This window comes from Panthera leo, chromosome D2 (assembly GCF_018350215.1).
Source record: "Panthera leo isolate Ple1 chromosome D2, P.leo_Ple1_pat1.1, whole genome shotgun sequence".
NCBI classification, from domain to species: Eukaryota; Metazoa; Chordata; class Mammalia; order Carnivora; family Felidae; genus Panthera; species Panthera leo.
In genome coordinates, this window is record NC_056689.1 from 15,025,545 (window position 1) to 15,041,548 (window position 16,004).

Consider the following 16,004-nt stretch of genomic DNA (forward strand, 5'->3'; position numbering starts at 1 on the left):
TACTGTGTACTCACCATGGCCACATATCAGCGATTTTCTGACTGAGGGCATTGGCAATAATCCAAAAAGTCACATTATGTTGGGAGGCTTCCAGTAGTTTGTGATAAGTAATTTTATGAGACAATGTATACATACTCTATATAAAAGAAAAGTGTTGTTGGGGTACCCGGTGGCTCAGTCGGTTAAGCGTCTGGCTTCAGCTCAGGTCATGATCTCGCGGTTCAGGAGTTCGAGCCCCGTGTGGGGCTCTGTGCTGACAGCTCGGAGCCTGGAGCCTGCTTCAGATTCTGTGTCTCCCTCTCTCTCTGCCCCTCCCCCGTTCATGCTCTGTCTCTCTCCGTCTCAAAAATAAGTAAGTGTTAAAAAAAAAAAAATCTCATCCTTCCGTCTCTTCCCGGGCTGGAGACAACAAAGAAGCCCATCACACAGATGACATTCAAAACTCTTGCGACACACGCAGACGAGCGCATACCTGAAGGTAAGCTGATGCGATGTCCGTCTTTGAGCTTTAACCGACTCCGCCTGAACTTTCCCTTCCTCTTCTTGACGTTGGGCTTCTCCTGGTTTAACTGGAAGATCAAAATGTTGAGCTCCCGCTCCAGCACGTCGATCTCCCGCTCGGCCAGCTGCTGCTCCCGCCGCTTGAGCAGCGCCTCCTGGGACTTCTGCTGGAGGGCGGCCCGGGTCAGCTCCTCCTCGCGGGACCGCAGCTCCTGGGGCACAGAGCACGCGGTGTAAGCAAGAAGCAAGTGGGGGTGGCTCTTCCAAAGCTCAGCCCCCCACCGCGCTGGTCCTCTCGGGGCAGCAGCCTTGGCAATCAGGACTGCAGGAGCTAAGACCTCCCCGGCCCAGCACTGACTCAGACTACAAGCAATCCGCCTGCCCTCTGCGTCCTGAGTCTCAGGGTCCCCAAAAGGTGTCACCAATTTTTCGAACCCGATTTTAACACTTCTCCCTCCTCATCGCTGGCCCTCATGATCACCTGACACGGAAAGTGTTCAGTAACATAGAGCAACAGAGGACAGAGGTGATCGACTCATTTCCCAAATAAAGCCAAACGGTAAGACTTGACTGATTAAAGGAGAATCATTCTACTCATGAAAGACCACAGTTCAGATTTCTCTACCTGGGAAGAACTTCGTTGGGTTATTTAAGGATTTGCTTAGGGGTTAAAACATCCTGGTGGAGAGATTCCAGGAACAACAAAGCTAATGGGTCAGAAGGCAGCGGAAGGCCCAAGAGAAATGAAAATGAGCATCCCTAAAATTGTAAGCCCCTGGAAAATGAATTTTTCAGGACCCCATGGATGAATGAGAAGTATCACTTCTGACACAGATCGCATGAATTAGCTCATGAAGGCCGCTCTGTCACAATTAAAGTCTAACTTCCAAAACTTGGCTTTGGTTTCAGAATTATTTAGCTTCATAGAAAGCCCATGAATTAAAGAATACAGTTAATCCTTGAAGAACACTGAGTTGGGAGCATTGACCCTCCCCACCCCCACCTTGCCATGGAAAATCCATATATAACTTTTGAGCCTTCAAAACATAACCACTAATAATAGCCTACTGTTGCTGAGAAGTCTTACCAACCACATAGTCAATTAACACGTATTTTGTATGTTACATGTATTACAGAGTGTATTCTTACAATAAACGAAGCTATAGAAAAGAAAATGTTTAATAATAATGGAGAGAAGATATATTTACAGTCCTGTACTGTATTTATTGAAAAAAGCCACATATAAGTGGACCCACATAGTTTAAACCTGCGTTGTTCAAAGATTGACTGTTCCTATTAGGAAAAAAGTACTCAACAGTAAAACCAAGAACTCTACCAAGTTTTAAAATCACACTTCCACTCTTATTTCATTTCTATAAAATGTTGTGTCTTTTTTTTTTTAATGTTTACTTATTTTTGAGAGAGAGACAGAGTGTGAGCGGGAGAGGAGCAGAGAGAGAGGGAGACAGAGAATCGGAAGCAGGCTCCAGGCTCTGAGCGGTCAGCACAGAGTCCGACGCGGGGCTCGAACTCACGAGCGATGAGATCACGGCCAGAGCCGAAGTCGGCTGCCTACCGACTGAGCCACCCAGGCGCCCCTAAAATGCTCTCTTCTTTACCAGAGACATAAATGTTCCTTTTAGTGCTGAACTTCTTTCTCTTCTTGATTACCCTGCTACTAAATCAAGCAGTCATACTGAAATCAAGGCATTTGCAAACTTTCATTTACACTGCTCCAGAAAATTTAATCTTAGACTGTCCCAACACCAGAAGCTTTGTTAGAAACTATAGATGCCATCTCAGATGCAGCTTTGAGCTAGGAGCTGTGAGAGCTCCGAGGACTGGGCAAACATATCACACTTTATATAAGCAGCCACACTTGATACAGCCCATGTCAAGAATACTGATACAGAAAAAAACAAAACAAAACAAAAAAACACTCTAAAATAGAGGCTCATGGAAGAAACCAGAGCTGAGGCATGGGATTAAAATGTCAACTCAAGTCTGCTAATCCCTTGGACTTGTTATAGAAGGGCTCAATGAATACATGGAGGCTGTCAGTACAATTATCACAGAGGAAAAACAGAAGACCCTCATTCCGTAAATAATAATATCAAGAAGAGACTGAGGAGTTCTAAAAAAAACAACAAAAATTATTTATTCAGATCAAACAAATTCTGAATTTATTGTTAATTTGCAAAGTGGGCTGAAATTCACCTTTGAAACATTCTTAAAATTTGCTTTTTCTAAACAAAGCTCACAAAATTGCAAAAGATTTACTTAACACCGGTTGATATTCAAGTCACTTCTGCTAATATGTACCAGCTGATTCTTATTTATAAGCAGATCAGTATTTCTTCGTTACATTATGCTGGATGTAAATTACTATATACTACATGAAAGGAAAAGAAAACGAAGAAAATGCTACATATTAGAAAAAATTCTGAAATCTGTTATATAACTGATGGCTTTTTCCAACCAGTTTGTCCAAACTGAAGACCTTACCATCGTGTATTTGGGGACAAAAGATACTTTCTAGTCAACTTTCAATGTCTAACTCATTACTGTCTGCCCTTTTGTTAAGATATTACTTTTCAGTGGTGTTGATATCAATCCAATTAGCTATTATGGAATGAAATGGCATAAGGTACAGATAAGGCCAGCAAATTCAATTAGGCTTTTTGTGTGTTACTACTACAATAATCGAAGAAGAAACGATTTTTAATTCCGGGTCCCGGGCGAAAATGTGGATCCCCTGGCCATGGCTTTATAAGTTAAAAACAAACAAACACTTGCCCGAGACTTAAGAGAAAAAAAATAAGATCAAAGAGAAAACAGCCAAAGTACTCTTCTTTCTGAATGCATTTTAAAACATTCAAAAGTAAAAGAAAAAAAAAGGCTGGAGTATTAGAACCCCTTCGAATACTTTGAAATTATGAAGCATACACAAAAATTCTTTTGGTTGCTGAGATTTCTAAGCAGTAATATTTGTTTAATTGCTTGGCACAGGCCAGTCTAGTAATGGCAAATCCAGATTCCTGGCAGATGTTAATCATTAATGGCGGCATGTCTTCCAATAGTGGTTCAAAAACAGGTGCATGGACCCAGTGCACAAAGACAGACACACAAAGATAAGCAGCCAGGAATTTAGGGAGGAACCGATATCCGTGGAGGCTACAGTTTACTGAGTAACGCAGAGCACAGCCAAGTTACTGACCATTAATTCCAAGTCTGACGCCTCCTACCTTAAGCAATCAGTGAACGAGAAAGGGAGATAGTGCACGTACACCCTGCTCTCGACTCTGTCGAGAAAGACACAAGTAGAAGAAATCTTTGAGCAAAATCCAAGAACAAAAAACCCCCAAAAAGCATTATAGATTCTCTTCAATTTTGAGTCAAAGGCTCGTAAGATACCATAAATGTGGTATTTCAAGGAGCACTGCACAGATATCACATAGAAAGAGAAAGCAAGGACGCCATGAGAGGACAGCTCAAAAATGATTCCAAAGAATAATAAAGAAACTACTGTAAACCCCCACATGGAGAAAGGGAAGACACGCATTCTTGAAGGATGCTTTTTGACTTTTATACAATGTAAAGTAAGAATTAATTCACTGGAGGGGCGCCTGGGTGGCTCAGTCGGTTGAGCCTCCGACTTCAGCTCAGGTCACGATCTCATGGTCCGTGAGTTCGAGCCCCGCGTCGGGCTCTGGGCTGATGGCTCGGAGCCTGGAGCCTGCTTCCGATTCTGTGTCTCCCTCTCTCTCTGACCCTCCCCCGTTCATGCTCTGTCTCTCTCTGTCTCAAAAATAAATAAACGTTAAAAAACAAAAAATTAAAAAAAAAAAAAAAAGAATTAATTCACTGGATATCCTTCTATCTGGCAGTGTCATGAATAATTATCAATAATTTAAAATAAGTAAATTAGATAAAAATCATCGTTATTAATAACATCACCTCTAAATTTTAAATCCTGTGACTTCTTTTATTTTTCCTCTAAGTTCACTCCCATTCCCCAAAATCTTTTTTTTTTTTTTAATTTTTGCTATTAAACGTCTAATCTTAGAATTCCTGAAAACAATTTGGGGAAGTGTGAAAACAAAACAAAACAAAAAAAATGAGTATTTTTCTCTACCATGTTAAGTGAACGAAAATGTATTAAAGTTTCCAAGAAACTATTAATAATATCGCGGAAAGTAATCCTTCGATGAAACACAAGATTTAAAAGCTAATCTGGCCGGTCACTTTCAAGCATTTTCCTGCTCAGAGGAGCCCAGTTTCCCGAACGACTGGGCCAGGGATTGGCAGCGGCTGTTAGAAGCTGCTCTGGTTCCAATCAAAGCCACCGCTTTCTTTGGCACTTGCCAAGTAATGGGCACTGCTCTGAGCCCTGTGCACACACCACCGGGTTAAGCCCCACACCACCCCAGGGAGCCGGCAGCGTGACTGTGACCTTTAAGGGGGAGGAGGTGAGCAGGGAGGGAAGAGCCCCGGGTCCAGCCAGCTGTCTGGCTCCAGTCGTAACCGCTTCGCTAGACTGCTATGGATTTTGGCACTCTGCTAAAAACTTGTATTAAAAAAAGGGAGGGGGAAGGGGTCTATCGTTGTTTTTAGAATCCCATTTCGATATCCCCTTTCATCTGTGTGGCTCCCTCGAGGGAAGGAAGCTGAATGCAGTCTACTGAGCCACCGTCTGCTCGAAGCGTCAGAAAGTTGTTGATTCCCAGACCACATTTGCTTATATTAAATATAATTTATTGTCAAATTGGTTTCCTTGTAAAACCCAGTGCTTATCCCAACAGGTGCCCTCTTCAGTGCCCATCACCCACTTTCCCCTCTCCCCCACCCCCCATCAACCCTCAGTTTGTTCTCAGTATTTAAGAGTCTCTTATGGTTTGCCTCTCTCCCTCTCTGTCATTTTTCCCCTTCCCCTCCCCCATGGTCCTCTGTTAAGTTTCTCAAGATCCACATATGAGTGAAAACATGTAGTATCTGTCTTGCTCTGCCTGACTTATTTCACTTAGCATAATACCCTCCAGCTCCATCCACACTGCTGCAAATGGCCAGATTTCATTCTTCCAAATTTTCAATTTTCTCATTGCCAAGTAGTATTCCATTGTATATATAAACCACATCTTCTTTATCCATTCGTCAGTTGATGGACATTTGGGCTCTTTCCATAATTTGTCTATTGTTGAAGGTACTGCTATAAACATTGGGGTACAAGTAAGTGCCCCTATACATTAGCACTCCTGTATCCCTTGGGTAAATTCCTAGTAGTGCTATTGCTGGGTCATAGGGTAGATCTATTTTTAATTTTTTGAGGAACCTCCACACTGTTTTCCAGAGCAGCTGCACCAGTTTGCATTCTCACCAACAGCGCAAGAGGGTTCCTGTTTCTCCAGACCACATTTTATTATTTAAAAAAATTCTTTTTAACATTTATTTATTATTGAGAGAGAGAGAAACACACACACAGAGCATGAGCAGGGGAGGGGCAGAGAGAAGGGGAGATACAGAATCCAAAGCAGACTCCAGGCTCTGAGCTGTCAGCACAGAGCCTGATGCAGGGCTTGAACTCACAAACTGCGAGATCATGACCTGAGCCGAAGTTGGTCACTCAACCAACTGAGCCACCCAGGCGCCCCACCAGACCACATTTTAATCCCTGGAGCTTTGACCCAAGAGGCCCTACTTCCAAACTCTGCAACATGAACCCTCTGAGTTCTTCCAGTATTCCAGGGTAGCCCCTGCAATTACCATTCCCTTCTGCACCCCTTCTGTTCTTTGTCCAGACTTGATTTCCAGGTCCTCCTTCTGCCTTCCAGGCCATCTTCCTTGGGAGGCTCTTTAAAACCTGATGCCAACAGTCAAACCCACTGTCTAAGGCTGCATCTGCCGGTTTTGTATTTTCCACCTTACAAAATACTGAAAAATCTAAGAAGGGGCTGAATTACCTAAGTCTACTACTTGAAAAAAAAAATGACTTAAGGAAAAAAATAAGTGACTTCAGCAGTTTACATATTTCTCTCTAACCTTTATTTTAATCACTTAAAATTAGGAAATATTTAAAATACACTACAATCAGAGAGAACAGCAAATACCCACACACTCACTGTCAATATTTAACAGATGCTAAGGTTTTACCTCATCCGTTTCAGATCTGCTAAAGTCTCATATGCAGCACACGCTCTAAACTCTCTCCTCTCCCTCTTCTTGTCTGCGGTTCCTTGGTTGCCCCGTAACCCTCCCTCATCCAGACCTTCAGACTTTCGGTACATCTGAATGGCACTGGTTTATGTGTTTTACCAATTTCCATAAATGGTATCTAGCGTAACTATCCTTCTGCAACTCACTTTTTCCACTCAATTTTACATTTGAGATTTATCCTCGTTGCAACATGTAGCTAGAATTCATTCATTTCGACTGGTTTGAAGATTTCCAGTCCGAATCAATACTGAATATACTGGATCAATACACAGCAGTTTGGGCATCTGTTCCCTGTTATGGATACTGAGGCCAATCCCAGGTTTTCACTATCACAAACCACACTTCAGTGAACAACCAAAACTTCCCCGGGCACACATGTGGGCGTCCCTCAAGAATATATAAGTAGAAGTTAAACAGCTGAGTTGTAAACCTCTTCGATGGCATAAGATTCAGAATAGATTTCCAATACATACATCTAAATTCCCTGTTTCCCTTGAGTAATAATGGAGGTAATGATAATCGCTAGTATCACTCACCTACTAGAATACATTTCAGGTTAGAATACATTCAGGATATTAAGAAACTTTGCGTAGGTTAATGTAACGTATTTATTCACTATCTACCATGTGCTGAGTACTCTGTTCAATGCCGTGGATGAAAACGACCAAGAATAAGATAGTGTAGCTGACTAATATATTATCTAGCAGAAATGGCAAACCAAGAATAAGTACGCAAGCTAATACTGAAGTCAGACTCAGCGCCAGCTGAGTGTGGGATGCTGTGACACACAGCTTATCTGGTGCATCTGGGTGAGGGGAGGGAGCTACAAAGGACTCACAGCCAAGGAGCCAGCAACTGTGAGGTGGGGCGAGAAGCTAAGGAGGGGACAGTATTCTGGACCCACAAGAGCATGTATCTGGAGCCCGAAGGTCAAGAATGTGGTGGCATCAGAGGAACCGAATGGAATTCAGGATGGTTGGGACACAGTGAGGCTACATATGGAAGGACAAAGGAAATTAATAAGAGAAAGAAATTGGCCACTGAAGAAGGATGCTCAGATTTGCATTGTAGAAGGGCCACTGGAGGTGAGGGGACCAATTGGGGGAGCAAGACTGGACACAGGGCAACCAGGTGGGATGCTGTCGCAGTGACGCAGGTGGTAAAGCGAGGACAACAGGGATTAGGGGAGGGATTCCCACTGATGGTCTCTGTCACACAGGAGACCACCAGAAACATCTTCAAAGCCCTTGGAGGCCGGGTACCAATGAAAACAGTAATCTGTCCGTCACAGAAAGAAGCAAGCAGAATGAAGGAAGATTGGGTGGGGGTGAGGGGTGGGTTCTGACTTCGGTGTTTGGCTGGAAATGGTGCCAAGATCCACGTCTAGCCCCTTTGAAAAACTTGTCCACAAGATCCCAGACCCCTAGCCTGCCATTCTAAGGACCTCAAGAAAAGAGACTATCGTAATTATCTTTGTATCCCAGGACTCTAATACTGCTCCCAGCACACAGTACATAGTCAGTACATGTTTGCTGGGAAAACACAAAACAGAACATAACCTTGAAACTCACAACAGTTTCCCCATGGACACGGTTTTAAGTTGTATGTATTTTTTAGAAAACAATTTACACGTTGGGGAGACCCTGTGACATGCCTGGGAGTGATTCCCAATTCAGTAAGACAACAGTAGACCTAAGCTTCTCAAAGACAGAATCTGGGCATGCGACGTCTTGGTGTCACGCACAGTATTATAAAAACCAGGTCAAGAAATGTTTATGCATGGGGCGCCTGGGTGGCTCAGTCGGTTAAGCGTCTGACTTCGGCTCAGGTCATGATCTCGCGGTCCGTGAGTTCGAGCCCCGCGTTGGGCTCTGTGCTGACAGCTCAGAGCCTGGAGCCTGTTTCAGATTCTGTGTTTCCCTCTCTCTCTGACCCTGCCCCGTTCATGCTCTGTCTCTCTCTGTCTCAAAAATAAATAAACGTTAAAAAAAAAAAAGAAATGTTTATGCACATATATTCAAACCACAGCTTGTTATTCCCTCTTTGCACTTGGGTTGACCATAGACCTTTAGTATTACAGTCAATATAAAAGTCTAGACATGTAATACAGAGCCTCTCTGCCTCAGTCCAAGTTACTCTAGCATGAGGGAATGATTCTCGGCCTTGTTTTAATGTTATAAATTTGAATCAGCAAGTGGGCTCTTTATTTAGTAAAGCATTACTGCCCTCTTAAAAAAGAATTCTACTATTTTAGAATCACAAATGTATGAGGTATAAAAATTCCTTCCTGGACAACTGCATGGCTTTGTAAAGGTTATCAAAAACTTGCGATGTTGTACTTTAGCCCAGACATTTCTTGCACATACAAACAGAACTTAACCTCTCGGATAATTATACACTTTGGACGGGCAGAATAAGGCTTGATTCATCAAAATGCTCAAGTACTACAAAAGGGTCTTCAAAAAATTAGTGCTGAACCTATAGCACAGAACCGTGCTGTAAAGTTGGGGTTCTTAGGGGCCGTGAAGTCACTGTGTCACCAAAGGAGACCATGCTAATTGCATTCACTTCCCAACCAGTCTGCCTTCCAATTGGGTATACCTTTACTTCTCCTAGTTCACTGTGTATGTGGTGGCATAAATGCAGCCTCAGGTATGTTTCACATAGATGTTTATTTAGTGCTTCTTAAAATAAACAAACCAACCGGAACTTAACTCATCATACTAAAAGGTTCAAAAATTATACTTTCCCAGTTTCTCCAGCAAAGCACTGCTTTGGAGATAAAAGGGTGTGTGTGTGTGTGTGTGTGTGTATGGGGGGGTGTCTAGCATAAGAAAGGCTTTAAAAGATACAGTCAAAAACTTTAAAAAGACACCTTTGTGACAAACTGTGACATTTATAGAGTATTACATGACATCAAGGAATTACTGTTACTTTTTGAGATAATAATGGCAAGAAAGTTATTTCTAAAATTCTTACCAGTTAGAGATGCCTGTTTTAAGATTTAAGGGTAAAAGGACATGAATTGAGGATTTAAAGTATTCCATTTTTTTTTTAAAAGAAAGATGATAATGGGACTAAGAGATGTACAAAATGACAAAAAACTGACAATTACTAAAGCTGGTTAATTTATACCAAGGACTCAGTATGCTGTTCTCTCTTCTTCTAATTTTTTTTTTTTTTTTTTTTTTTTTACTTTTGAAAATTTCCCTAACAAAAGATTGTTTCTTTTCCAAAGATACATTTTGAGGACACTTCTGTTTTGCTTCGTTTTAGCTGGAAGGTAAGAGTCAGTAACTATTCATGTCTGAAAATCTTTTGCAATAGTGCTAACCGTGTTCTTGACTCATGTTTTCCATAATCCTCGCAAATGTGGGTATCTTCTGCAATGACTATATCTCTCTCACCTTTTCCTTTGTTCTCAGTTCATCAAACATTTGCTGAATTTCTAGCTTCCAGTCATCTTGCATGGAATGAAAAGATTCCTGAGGCAGGTCAGTCATAACTGCCTTTTCAATAGCAGTCAGTTGTTCAAGGATTAAGGGAAATGATGGACGAATGTGAGGGTCTTGTTGCCAGCACTCTAAAATAAACAAGAACCACATTAATTCCATTTCTTAGCACAGCCCAGATTTTCAGCCCATGCTGATAGTGTCTACTGAAGATCTGAAAAATCAACTGATGACGATTTTGAAAATTTTATTTTACACAGCATCCAGGCCAGTGGCACGTATACAATATTCGCTGTTAGGTAAGGCTCTTGTGGTTTCTCTTATACGACATGAATACTGGATGTGTGTGCTCCATGCTTCATCATGAACTGTGTGTATCAGGGGCCTAAGCTGCCCGGCCGGTGATTTACAGGTACGGAGTTCTAGAACTTGGCCCAAGAAACCCGAAATCTCCAAAATGTTATAATCACATGAGAGGTTCTAAGAAATGGCCTCGTAATGAAGGAAGGTAACTAGCTGCCTACAAAAGGAGTCAGTTAATTTTTAAAAGCTAAACATCAAATAGATAAGGTCATGGCAAAACCATGCCGGTTAAGATCGTAAAACATTTTTGATCATTAGGTGGAATTTAAAATAGCAGAATGGAGCCAACTAAATTCTGTCTTTGAACTTTAGTGCTGTACTTGGTGAAAACTTTATTACCATTCGGTTGGATTTTGTACATAAATGAGTCACTGATAAAACCGGATTGTTTTTTAAAAAGTGACTTAATCCATCAATGCTTTACCTGATGTCTCAGATTGAAGACAAGGTTTCGGATTCATAAAATGGTACAGTTGCTTAAAAGCATCTGAAAATTAGAATTACTGCTGTACCCAAAGTATCCAAAAGTACCCTTTTGGATACAAAATACACAGATGTTCTCCTGAGCGGTTCCCCTTGCCTCCACAGACCCACCGAAACGGGGGGGGGGGGGGGGGGGGGGGGGCACAGATACCTTTCATGAGCTTGGCAAACGGCTCAGGGCAGGTGGAAGGAATGGGCAAAGTGAGCTTATTGACGGCTACTCCGTAAGCCACGGCAAGCCCATCGATGCCACGGTAGGGGACTTCTCCCGTGAGCAGCTCCCACAGCAGGACTCCATAGCTGGAAAGCAAAATTGCCATGGAGTTAAATGGGTCAAAGGGTGTCTTTTTCTTCCAAACACAAGGGGTGGGATAAATGCATGTGAGCCCTCATTCAGCCCCGACTAAAAATCTTCCCTTCTGGGACGTCTGGGTGGCTCAGTCAGTAGAGCGTTAGACTCCCTTATTTATTTATTTATTTATTTATTTATTTATTTATTTATTTATTTATTAAAAACTGATCTCCCATTTTATTTAAGTTGTTATTTATTTTGAGAGAGAGAGACAGAGAGAGAGAGAGAGAGAATCCCAAGCAGGCTCTGCACTGTCAGCACACAGCTCAATGTGGGGCTCGAACCCACGAACTGTGAGTTTATGACCTGAGTGAAAATCGAGACTCGGATGCTTAACGGACTGAGCCACCCAGGTACCCCTAGTGTCAGACTCTTGATTTTGGTTCAGGTCATGATCTCATGGTTTGTGGGTTCGAGCCCCATGTGGAGCTCCACGCTGGCTATGGATCCTGCTTGAGATTCTCTCTCTCCCTCTCTCTCTGCCCCCACCCTCCCTCATGCACTCTCTCTCTAAAAAAAAAAAAAAAGACCCTTCTCTTCCAACAGACCCTTTAGTGGCACGTATTCCAAGGTGCGAGGTGGGGTCTTCCACTGAACCCCGTTTAAACACACACAAGTACACACCTTCCCAGAAATCAGTTATGCATTAATTACAGGAATTAAAACTATATAATGAATAGGAAGCATAGAAGCAGTACATAACTGAACTAAACGGATCCAGAACCAGGCCACACTTTGATGTGGTGTTTTGACGTTTCTCCTTCTATCTCATTTTTCCACACCGGGATTAAACCTCTTGAGGATTGTCAGGTCACTGAAGACATTAGCCCCACAGAAATCTCATGTTATGCACCATAGGACTTAGATAGAACCATGTTGACTATTTTTAAATGGTTGTTTTGAAATTGTTCATCTTTCTGCCTCTCTCTTTATATCTTAAGACTTGTGTTCCTAATATTTCTACCATATTGCTTAAAAGTAATGGACAAAAAAACCAAAAAAAAAATCAGCATGGGCCTCCCTGTGCCCACTAGTGGGACAAAACATCTCTTTTTTGTAACTCTGTATCCATTAGTACCTTAGTTTCCCTTTATAGTCTGCAAAACATGAAGTACAAATTAGCTTTTGTTAATACATGAAATATCAGCCACTCCAGACATCCCATTTGATTTTAAATCGAAACACACAGGCAGGTAAGGGATGGTCATGTTTTTTTGTTTTTTTTTTAATTCTACTGACATAACAAGTACGGTCCTATTTACTTTTCTAATCTTTGAAAAAATCATTACCTTTACGTTTTAAAAAAACCATTTGAAATTTAGAGTGGTAACTTGATTCTCATTTCTTATGTTTGTTGCTTATATATAATGTGTAGACATAGTTTTAAAGACAGCAGACAGAAGGTAGAAAAACATGCCTAAAGAAAAGACCACACAGCTCAGAACAGCACCAAAAAAGCATTTAACTTTGGCTTTGGACTTGCTTTCTGAGTCTCATTAGATTATTTTCTGATCTAAAGAGATGCGGGGGACTCAGAGCATCACAAATATAATAGAACAAGCCCTTCATGAAGGCGTGGTCTGCAAAAAGCTGGAAACTCTCTGGACTCCAGGCTCAGATCATCCCGGATACAATAACCTCTCATTTACACACTTCTCTGTTAGTGTCTATTGGACTCTAGACACTATACCGAAAACGTTCAGAATAAGAACGTAGCCATGGCGGAATGTGCCCAATCAATGGGGCCTTGGGCATCCTCCAGCTGACGTTCTACCAGCTCTAAGTAAAGATGTTTGAGTCCCGAGGCCCCTGAGTCCAGGGCTCCCTGAGGCCGAGGAACAGGGCACCCGTGAAAGACAATTGGATCCTGACTCAGCAGACTGGAGTCTGAGTTTCGGGAGTATCACTGCTTACTAGCTGTGTCTCCACTCACAAAGCCCTTAACAGCTGATTGTGAATTAGCTGATCTATAAAATAATAGTGATATCTGTTCTGCCATCCCAAAGCTGTTTTATATATTGTGTATATATATATATATACTGTTTTACATATACATACTGTATATATATACTGTTTTACATATACATACTGTATATATATACTGTTTTATATTGAAAAAAGGGGAATATATAATGCAGTACTTGTAAATTATATAATGCCATAACTATTAGCAATTAAGTGGAAACCAGTATTTTCCAAAGGTAATGACCTGTTTGGTGCCTTAAAAATTATCTACATTATGGTGTATTAGCAGAGATACTTTAATTCCAAGAAGTAAGTTTAATTTATAGACCAATCAACAAAAATCAAGTCAGAGCAGGAGACAAAAACAAAAACCTTAAAATAACTGGAAACTGTCTAAATTCAAAGCCACGTCTTGCTATTCTCATTAGCACATAAGAAAACTAAAACAAACAAGAACAACAATATAACTTTGCTTCTTGGGAGTTTCCGCAAAGGAGTAATTCAAGACAGGTCCTTTTTCTGGAGAGCAGAGGGCTTATGTTAAGAATTGATGTCAAGAAATGGAACTATTTCAATGGGACTATCTTTAGAATGTAATGCATATGCTTCTGTCCGCTGCAAATGGGTAGGAGACAGTATAAATAAGGCTGTCTCCTGAGAGTTCAATGGCTTGATGAGCCAGAGTGATGGTAGCAGGAGTCTGGCTCCCAGGCCTGGGATGTGAGTATACTACTACTTACCAGCTTTACAACCTTGAGGAGATTTCTTAACATCTCAGTGTCTTGGTTACCTATTCTGTGGAAGTGCAGTGATCGCAGAAGATATTGTGAAAATTCAATGACAACGTCTGTCTAAGTTACTTTCCGGTGTAATAGCCAGTAAGGGGGAAGGACAGCGAGAGATGATCAATCCACTCACTAGTTAACGTACACATCAATATGCTAGAATGCTAGTCTACTGCACAGAGTTAAGTCATGTCTCTTGAATGAAATCATTTTTAAAATTTTTTTTTAGTATTTATTTATTTTTGAGAGACAGAGAGAGAGAGAGACAAAGTACGAGTGGGGGAGGTGCAGAGAGAGAGGGAGACACAGAGTCTGAAGCAGGCTCCAGGCTCCGGGCCGTCAGCACAGAGCCGGATGTGGGGCTCAAACTCATGGACCGGACCATGAGATCATGACCTGAGCCGAAGTCGGACGCCTAACCGACAGAGCCACCCAGGCACCCCTGAATGAAATTATTTTTACGGGAATATTATAAAAGGAGATTCTAAGGCAAAGGAATGCGAAATTCAGAGAGGGGGCCTTCCCACCCCTCAGCATCCTGACATCCAAGGACTCAGAGTATGCTTGATGTATTAATGCGTTCTGCAGGTGTGTGGGGATGTTTGGTTCCACAACTAGGTGGCTCTAGAGGTCAGCAGTTTCTAGTCCTTTCCGTAGCACTTCATGTTTTTCTTCCTATCACCTACTTTGTTTTCAGCTGCCAACTTTTACCAGCTTAGCATCCCTCTCCCCCTTCTAGCTAGCTGCTTTTATTGAAAATCAGATCATTGAACATGTAAAACAGAGTTAGATATAAGCAGATTTTGAGAGAAGATGTGTCCAAGAAGTATATGGGCTCAAGGAGCCCTATTTTGGCTAGCTTTAGATTTTTTTCCTTTTCTTTTGCTTATCTCTTGATTCTTCTCTGTTTACAATAGGTGAAAAGTTGCTATAAAGCATTTATACAGATAGTCCAGCATTTATACAGCTTGTAATCACACAGTTTGTAAAAGAAGCACACAAAATGGAAGGGTTATAGTCTTAAGTAATGTTACTTTGAATATAAAATTGGTCCTTGGTGTATGTATCAGTTTCTAGAGTCTTGAAGTACAATCTCCCACAAGAATCACCTGTTTCCCTGAAGTATTTTGGTATTATCGTATGGCCAAAAAACTACCGTGGGTCAATCAAGAAAAGCACATTTAATGTTTTGTAGGGAAACGTCTGCTCAGACTCCACCAGCAGAGAGTCTAATTTCTTAAGTAAGGGATGAGACTCAAACACTTGTGTTTTCCAAAAACGGTCCTAAGACACTCTGGAACCCCAATGCAGTTGATAAATTTCTGAAAGGCCATAAGTAGAACAGTTAGGTCATACTGAAAATGCAGAGGATAAGCTTGAAAGAAATTTTCTTGGAACTTCTACCAACAGACGCTCTGCCACTAACGGATGTGTGAATCAGAGAGAGGAATTTCTGCAGCATCCAGTGATGACAGGGGGAAAACAACTCTTGTTGATCCCCAATTTGGAAGTCGGATCTGAGTTCTACTCGCGGTCTTGCTACCAAACAGATACAAACTCTTAGCAAGTGACCCTTCTCTCGGCCTGAGTTTTTTCTTGTGTAAAAAAACTGGAGTTTTAGTCACTTTGCAAACTACAAGGATGGCTGGAGTCAAAAAGTCCGAGCGCAACAAGTGTTGGTGAGGATGTGGGGCTGTCGAGAGCCGGATACACTGATCGTGGGTGCAAATAGGTGGTTTGGGAAGTGGTCTGGGAGCTCCTCGAATGATGACCACACACGGAATTACCACATGGTGCAGCGGCTTCCTGCCTAGGTACAGACCCAAGAGAATTGAAAACCTATGTCCTCACAACAACTTGTCCATGAATGTTCATAGCAGCCTTATTCAGAAT

The 16,004-nt window shown here is 41.7% G+C and overlaps 1 protein-coding gene across 2 annotated transcripts in view; it reads right to left on the bottom strand.

Annotated features, from left to right (window-relative positions):
* The window catches only part of MAP3K21 (mitogen-activated protein kinase kinase kinase 21), a 61,487-nt gene that overhangs the window by 25,664 nt on the left and 19,819 nt on the right, over positions 1–16,004 (bottom strand). For both annotated transcript variants that reach the window (XM_042908569.1, XM_042908568.1), the window contains exons 3-5: positions 11,161–11,309; positions 10,119–10,294; positions 473–713 (exon numbers count right to left, since the gene is read on the bottom strand). In XM_042908569.1, the coding sequence (XP_042764503.1) occupies positions 473–713; positions 10,119–10,294; positions 11,161–11,309 (566 nt within the window). The remainder of the gene's footprint in view (positions 1–472; positions 714–10,118; positions 10,295–11,160; positions 11,310–16,004) is intronic.